This window comes from Montipora capricornis, chromosome 3 (assembly GCF_036669925.1).
Source record: "Montipora capricornis isolate CH-2021 chromosome 3, ASM3666992v2, whole genome shotgun sequence".
NCBI classification, from domain to species: domain Eukaryota; kingdom Metazoa; phylum Cnidaria; class Anthozoa; order Scleractinia; family Acroporidae; genus Montipora; species Montipora capricornis.
Genome location: NC_090885.1, coordinates 66,101,226 through 66,109,601, shown reverse-complemented (window position 1 = coordinate 66,109,601; position 8,376 = coordinate 66,101,226). Strand labels below are relative to the sequence as shown.

The following is an 8,376-nucleotide window of genomic DNA, read 5'->3' as shown; positions in this document are numbered from 1 at the left end:
TGTAAGTCACTCTTCAAAGAGCAGTTTTCAATCGAGTGTCTACAACCAAAACCTTGGTCAATCAAAAAGGACGAAGACAATCCAGTAAACCAATCAAAACTCGAAGTAATTACACGTACCCGACGCAAAGCGCGGGAAAACGTGCACGCGCGAGCCACGATTGGTTTTGGTTTCACTTCTGATTGGTTGAAAAAATGGCGCGAGAACTTTGAACCAATCACTGAGTGAAGTAGAGCGGTTTTCGAATGAGTGTGGTAAAACCAAAACCAAAGTAATTACTTTGGCCAATCAAAAAGGACGGAGACCATCCAGTAAACCAATCAAAACTCGACGTAATTACACGTAGCCGTCACAAAGCGCGGGAAAATGTGCACGCGCGAGCCACAATTGGTTTTGGTTTCACTTCTGATTGGTTAAAAAAAGTGGCGTGAGAACTTTGAACCAATCACTGAGTGAAGTAATCATAAACCAAAGCAATTAACTAATTACTTTCGACACTCAATTGAAAACCGCTCTAATGCAAAACCAAAGTCATTATCTAATTACTTTCGGCACTCAATTGAAAACCACTCTAAGCTTTTAGTTACTTGTTAGTGTCCATTCTGGGAGTACATAGTCATAGTGTCTACTTGAGTTCAAACTTGGGCCGACAAAAGACGTAGACTTTTTAATTATAGAATCTACACGTTCATTTCGGCAGTGTCAGAGAGCGCCCTGGTGAATGGGGGAGACATGAAAGTAAGAAAGTTTAAGTCTTTTAAAATAATATTAGTTTTCAGACGATGAAGTCTGAATGCTGTCATGGCCGAGTGGCTTTATTTGACTTGAGATCTTGATAGCGCAGGTTCAAGTCCTGGTGAGTTGTATATGTGAAATCATAACAGGATGTTTTACTTTTCTGTTGTCACGGTCTCTCATTTTTATTGAACAAATTGGTGGAAAGCAATGTTATTAGCTAACCAATTATAGCATTCAGCGGAAAAAACTCGTTCAAAATCACAGTCACAACCAGCTGTATATTATTATTTGGTCAAAATAATTATTGCAAAAAATTCCATACCCAGAAAAGATGGCCAACAATACCCCTCCACTCCCCAATCAAAAATTAAGGAGGCCGTCCCTTGTTCATAAAGAAATTGCTAATTAAATGCAAGCCTTTGCTGCAGCCCCAGGGATGACGTAAAGACCAAAAGACAGCGGTGGTAGAATAATAGGCTTCGACGTTTTAGCAGGAATGAGGTCGGGCAGCGTGTGATCATTTACCAGTTCGAGAACTCTTCCATTCAGGGTAACTGATCTGTAACAAAGAAAAAAGGTACGTCAGGAGGTAAATCAGTATGTAAAATGACAAATGGGTTTCATGACCGAGGGTTAAGTCCTTTAATTCGCAATCGGAAGAATATGTAAGTACAAACAGATAAAATCGGCGATTTCAACTATGAAGCTGAACAGTGCATTGTGTATCTGTTGATCAAATGAAGTGGCTAAAAAGCTCGGAAGGAAATGTTGAGCAAATGTCAACATATTTAGGCTCAAGTGGAAATGACACCATTTTGTGCAGACCTGTCCAATGTCGTTGTTCTTTTTTTTTTTGGTTTGCTGGTGTACATCCTACACTTGCTATATTATAGAGAATAACCTGATGGTAGGAGTAAACGCCACCGCAAAAGAGGAAACATTGTTGTGCAAGCAAATGTTTCCCCGTTTGTGGCCTCAGGAAACATTTGTTGTGGAAGCAAAACTGTTTCTGAATTTTTTCAGCAACATTTTGCTTTCTCACCAAATGTTTCCTCGTTTGCTCACCTGGGACGCATTTCAGGAAACAACGTTTCCACAACAATGTTTCCTCCTTTGCGGGGGCCTTAATAATATGCCACAAGATGTTAACCTGCACAGTTTCTGGACATTCTTCCCTTTTTTTTCAAAAAAATCTTCCTTGGGCTCAGGAATTGAAAATCTCAAAAAAAAGTTATTATTGTCACATAGGGAAGCCGAATGAATTGTTGCAACGTAACAAAAAAATTCACACAAATACGTTCTCTGAAGAATTGCGTTTAGAACTAAAGGGTTTCTGTATTCAGGTCAAAGTGAAACAGGGACTCTCTTCCGAACTCGATGCGAAACGAGAGTGACTATATACACTTTAGCAACGTCCCACTAAGTCTGATTGAACAACAACAGGAAAAAGATTGCGCAACAAGAATGCAACAACAAAGTTCCAAGTTTGCAGTATAAAATCTCAATTTGAACTGAGCCTAATGTGAAAAAAGTCGAGGCCTAACGTGAAAACAAGCGGTCTCAAGCAGTCGCGACGAAGCCTAAAAAACCACTGGCGCAACTCGGTGTGGAAATGGAATCATTTCAAAAGCAACAATGAATGAAATAAATGTAGATATTTAAAATGTGGATTATAGTGACCCTCGCACTTATCTGGAGAATTTAAGATATTGTTTCTTATAAAGACCTGAAAATTTCAGGTATAGCTTCAACAGGATTCGAACCCTTGACCTCTGCGATGCTGGCGAAATGCTCTACCAATTCCGCTATGAAGCCACTCAGATGGGGAAAGGTCAATTTGCTTGGGTCATGTGTTTCCGTCAAAGGTGTCTATAAGAAACAATTGCTTAAATTGTCCAGATAAATGCGAGGATTGCTTCGAAATTATCCCATCCTACAATCTTATCAGTGCTAGAACATTGTCGGAATCCATCGCATTCACATTACGTCGACCTACAGGTCGATCTACAGGTTGATCTACAGGTATCGCTTAGTTTTTCAAAAGAGAGAAAAATATTCCATGATTTAATAACAAGACGAAGCTTATCGTTTGCCATTTTACGTAAAACGCAAAGCCACATCTCTTTAATCTCCACCGCACGCAAACAATAAGCCGCTGGTAACGCTTTTAGACAAAATAATAATAATTTTAACTATAACAATCAACGGTAAAAGACAAAGTTTGGACCGTACTTCGGTTATTATTAAGTGAATAGTAGAATTGAAACATTGAACACATATATATTCATATAAGAAGTATAAAAAGATTTGCAGGTATAAACGGACAATAAAAACATACAAAGAAAAAAAAAATAAAAGCTAATAAAAAACCTTAGCACGAAATGAGTCCGATTGCACATTCAGAGTAGGTCTTAACTCATGAATAAAAAACATTTCACAGGCGAGGCAGTCAAACTTGTTCGTGCACTTCATTAAAACACTAAAATTCTTTGTAAGATCTTGAACTTTATTTAAGGTCAGTGCCTACTAATTCAAAGGTATTTTTGCCCTGGTTTATGATTATGCAGGAAATGTAGAAAATTGGGGTAACCACGTATTTTTCAAAGACAATTCATGAATAATGTTTGTGAAAAATACAAAGCAATGTATGGAGTCCTTTCTAAAATTAAACCTTAATTATCTCAAAAAAATGCATGGTTACCCCCAATTTTCTTTTTGGATACCAAGAGTATTTACTAAGATCTACTTTCTCCGGATAGTTTTAAAACCCGCAAAAATATCCGTGTATTAGTATGCATCACCGATAGGAAACACTAGTATCTCGAGCTGCGCAGAATCTATGCGCAATAACAATAGTAGGCACCGTCCTTAAATGTCAAGTGTATTTAGCGTCGAGACGCTAATTGGGGAAACTGCAGTTGTACAGAAATCAAATCAGAGGCTGCTTTTTGAGGAAAGGGGGAAAACGGAATAGCCGGGGGAAAACGGAGTAGCCGGAGGAAAACTTCCCGAAGCAGGTTTACAAGAGAACCAACAAACTCAACTCACATATGACCCGAGTCTGGGAATCGAACCCGGGCCACATTGGTTGGGCGGTGAGTGCTGCACCACCCCTGCTTCGGATCCAGACATAAACCTGAAGATCTCCAGCGATTCCAACACCATTACAACGCTACGGTGCACGTTCCTCTAAAAGTGATCTGCATTCCAAATGCCCCGATGCCTCACTACTAATTACAATTCTCGTACTGTTTCACCTACTTAGAGGTTAGGTCACCATTCGTCGCCATCAACAAATACTCTTCAATATCCTTTCCTTGGAGACCTCCAGTCAGTTTTAACTCAACCGGATCATGTAGGTTAACATTCAGAGCAAGGAGAGTGATGGAACCCGAGGGATATTTCCTGAGACAAAAAAGACAGGTAAAAAGCTTACTTCAGCAATTGAATATAGCGGTTTTCAAATGAATGCAGTGAAAACAAAAGGGAAGGAAATTTCTTGGATGATCAGAGCTGACGCAACCATCAAATAAGCCAATCATCGCGCAAGGCTGACGCATGAAGCTGACGTAAGCGCGGGAAAGGAGTGCAAACTACGAGTGATTTACTTCTGCTTCCAATTGGTCATGAAGGTGACACGAGATTTTAAGCCAATTACCAAGAGCAATGACGCAGGCAGAAACATTCAAAATCGCTTGATGCATCAGCAGACAGCTATGACGAAACACAATACAGAAGAGATCGGAGAGGACTAAAAATCGTCCAAAACGTTCTCTGGTGGCAACAGTACGACGTGCAGCTCTGAAACATTGTAAAATAATCTTTTCTGCAATGAATTTCAACCCTAACCCTACTCACAACCAAAACACGGTTTGTTCACTTGTTTCAGTAATAGGTCAAATTTCTGCGCTTGTTGCTTGTATTTGTTGCTGTTGTTGTTGTTGTTGTTGAAGGTACCTGCTAGAACAGTGTGCATAGACACGAACTTTGCGAGCCTCCTCTGTTCCACCGTAAACTTCTAAAACTTTTTCTCCAACGAGCCTCTTATATAACAACGAAAGCCAGTAGTCCTGCAAACAACGGAGAAGCCTCTTGAACTTGAACAAAAAAATAATAATTTCCTCGTGTCCCGAAAACTTGATACATACAACGGTCGCACTGGCGGATAAAAGACAACAACACACATCAAAAATAAAGAAAACTGCGGAGAAATTTACTGGTTTTATCGCGAGCTGCGTTATTAATAAACAGAAATAAATGGGTAAATAATGATGATAATAATAATAATAATAATGATAATAATAATAATAATAATAATAATAATAATAATAAATTTTAATAATGAACTTTATTAAAGTGTCATCTGTATTAAGAGCTGAGGCACTAATTGGGAACATGTAATAAATAAATAAATAAATAAATAAATACAAATGTAGTAAAGGTCTCAGGAGATCAAATATACATACAGAGTTTGGGTTTAGGTCATCATCAAGCAATGAATAGTGTCCATGAAGAAACGTCTGCCGGATAACGACTTCATGACGAAGCCGAGCGGCGAGTCCCAACTTGTCTAGCCACCTTGACAGAAACAATGGGAGTAATTACATTAGACGATATCAAACTGAGTGATATAGCTAATAATCAAATGCGTTCCTTTGTATCGTCTTAATTGCCTTGTGGGGCCGTTTTCAAATTCTTCTTGTTTTGTGATGAGTTCATTAAAGCGGTTTTCAATTGAGTGTCGTAAAACCAAAACCAAACAATTATTCTAGCCAATCACAACAGCCGGTCAAAACAGTGCAATGAACCAATACGAATTCGAAGCAATTACATCTAACCGACGTAAAGGGCGGGAAAAGCCGCGCGTACAAGTCTCGATTGGTTTTGGTTTTCATTTCTGGGTTAAAAAGTGGCGCAAGTTTTGCTCAAAAATCACAGAACAAAGCGATGCAAAACAAACGCAAGTTACTTTCGGCACTAAATTGAAAACCGTTCTAAATTGTCTAACATTGTTATGATCGCTCAAGTAATCCCTTTCGGTTTAATTTAAAGCACTCAATTTAAAATCACTTTATTTGATGTTTGGCAAAGTGATATAACTACACGCAAAAGGTTCAAAAGGTTCTCGGGTCGATAGGCAACGCCGTGGTTAACGCTCTGGGAGACAGAGAAACAGCCGAAAGAAGTCACTGTTCTTGCCACAGCTAGACAGCCTCGGCCTCGGCTGGTGTGGATGCTATGGATTAAACGACAGCAATGGTCGCGAATTGCTCTACATGCACAGATTGAGAGTAAAAATTCATGAAGAAATGAAAAGTAATGTACATTGAGTGCTATACCATTTTCCCTTTCCATCTTTTCTTAAAGTTACTTACATTCAAACTTTATTTTAGATCGCAACCGTTGTAATATTCCTCCGTTTTTTTATCTGTACTTGGATCAATGATAACCACAACATCAGAGAGGTGTTCGCCTGTGACCAAAGCAGAGACGGCTTTCGTATGTCTCGAAATTGCCAAAAAAAGAATTTTTTTGACAATTTTTTGGAATAATTTTCTGATTTTTTTGGTTATTTTCACTGCTTTTAAACTTTTTTTTTCGACTTTTTCTAAGTTTTACGAATTTTTATGGCGGTTTTTAGCGTAGCTAAAGCTCATAGAACGCTACAAACCGTTCAATTTCCTTTAAAAGAGTACAACACAACACCTACTGACTACACTTCAAAGTTCATCAAACGGAACAAGTGGAGCTTAGTGAGACTACAAAGTTTCCTAAATCTGTAAACCATGTATTGTGTGTGGAGCCTGAGAAATATTGCTGCTTGTAACTTACATAAAACCTGCCACATATCTGTCTGAAAGTCCAGGAGCGCCTCCTCCGTACGCACTGCTTGTCTCACCAAGCCAGCGGGGGGCACCTGGGTCATATTTCTTCATAATATAATTGACTGTATTCAGCTCATGAAGTAGATAGTCAAGGATCCGAGGGTTGTAAAAGTCTCCTTCAGAGCAACTCCTTCCATCAACGTAATACCTTAGAAACAAAGTAAATGAAAATTGAAAATGGGTATATAATATTCTTACTAACGCAGAATTAATGTAATGGTGCATTGAACAAAATCATTTATTTTAGTCCATCAGCTACAATCTTCGACAAAATTGTTGAGACAACTCTGCTTTTGGACTAAACTCCGATCACAAGTATGAAAAAGGAGCTCTCTTTCTTAGCGTTAATTTTGTTAAGGAACAATTAGCCACAAAAAACGAAATCAATTCAGATTTGGAAAGTTTTGATAAAAGGGCAAATGAACATGGTATAAAAATTGGGTTTCCAAATTACTCTTGAACTGATTTCCAAATAACCTTTTCTTGGTCTACGCCTTAGCCTACCTGTGCACAACATATCTCGCTCTTGAACCCTTCAATATCTACCTCGGGGATGGATTTAGGGGGAGGGTGCCCGTGGTCACCGTCAGCTATAACATTCCTTACGGGTGCACCCCCTCCTATGAAAAATCCTGGATCTACCCCCGTACCTGCCCTTCAGACTGAGGGTAACATTTCCGACCACCATGCACATAATCATTTTGGCAGTGGCTATTCATACGGGACCCGAACACCAACCTATATTTGCTATTCATACTTGTGCGGAAGTCTTCCTAGAATGATTATTACACAGGTTCTAACCCTCTCCTTTAACGACACAGCCACGCAGTTATTGAAAGCTGACCGTTTTAAAATGGGTGCTTAGACTCAATTCATTATTTGCTATTAAAATTCTGTTCCATATTAGCCAGTCAAAAATAGCATGATACTCTTTGTTTGTCCCTCAAAAATTTTGCATAAGCATTGTTTTTATTTTCTCTTGGGACTTAAAATGGTCCCAAGGACAATACTCATGCAAAATTTTGGAGGGACAAACAAAGAGTATCATGCTATTTTTGATACTAGCTAATATCGAAAAAAATCACACTGAAAATTGAGCAGAATTATATTTTCTTCCTCATCCACTTAAATAATGCGGACCCACGAGATTATATTTGACAAAAACCACACTCCAGAAGATGAGCATTAGGGCAATGGAGAGATGTATGATACAAAACACTGACCAAATAAGGATGATCGATCCTGTCCTTCACCGACAGGTCACAAAAAAACTTGACAAACGCACATCGATTTTACTCGTTTAGATCATCGGTGACCCCTATTTTTTAAAACACGAATCACTTACTCTTCTTACAATCTACAAAATATGATGAAATGAAAAAATTCTCAATGTAAGAAGTTATCTTCTTTTGTATTTTTCTTTCCTTGTGTCGTGAATTCCGGAAAGTGGTTACAACGCTTGCGAAAACGCTCGTTGAGGATTAACTGTTACTGTTTACGACATCCCTAGCGGCATGCAATTATCTAAAAAACCCACTCCTATATTTCTATGCACGGAAACCTTCAATCTAACATATTATATTTATGATTTTCGACGGATGAGTAGATGACGCTAGAACTCGTTGTGATGACCCGTCTATCGAAATTAGGGCATTTTTCCCTTGCCTTTTTCTCCGAAACAAAGTCGGTGACCCTTGAGGCGAGAAATGAAACAATTTCAATGTGGGAAGATTTTCGCGCTAACGTCCTTAAA

The 8,376-nt window shown here is 38.7% G+C and overlaps 1 protein-coding gene across 2 annotated transcripts in view; it reads right to left on the bottom strand.

Moving 5' to 3' along the window:
- Window positions 1–641: 641 nt before the first annotated feature.
- LOC138043771 (heparanase-like) overlaps window positions 642–8,376 on the bottom strand; it is a 13,997-nt gene continuing 6,262 nt past the window's right edge. For both annotated transcript variants that reach the window (XM_068890200.1, XM_068890199.1), the window contains exons 4-8: window positions 6,571–6,771; window positions 5,205–5,316; window positions 4,696–4,808; window positions 4,000–4,143; window positions 642–1,297 (exon numbers count right to left, since the gene is read on the bottom strand). In XM_068890200.1, coding sequence (XP_068746301.1) covers window positions 1,144–1,297; window positions 4,000–4,143; window positions 4,696–4,808; window positions 5,205–5,316; window positions 6,571–6,771 — 724 coding nt within the window. In that variant the 3' untranslated portion in view covers window positions 642–1,143. The remainder of the gene's footprint in view (window positions 1,298–3,999; window positions 4,144–4,695; window positions 4,809–5,204; window positions 5,317–6,570; window positions 6,772–8,376) is intronic.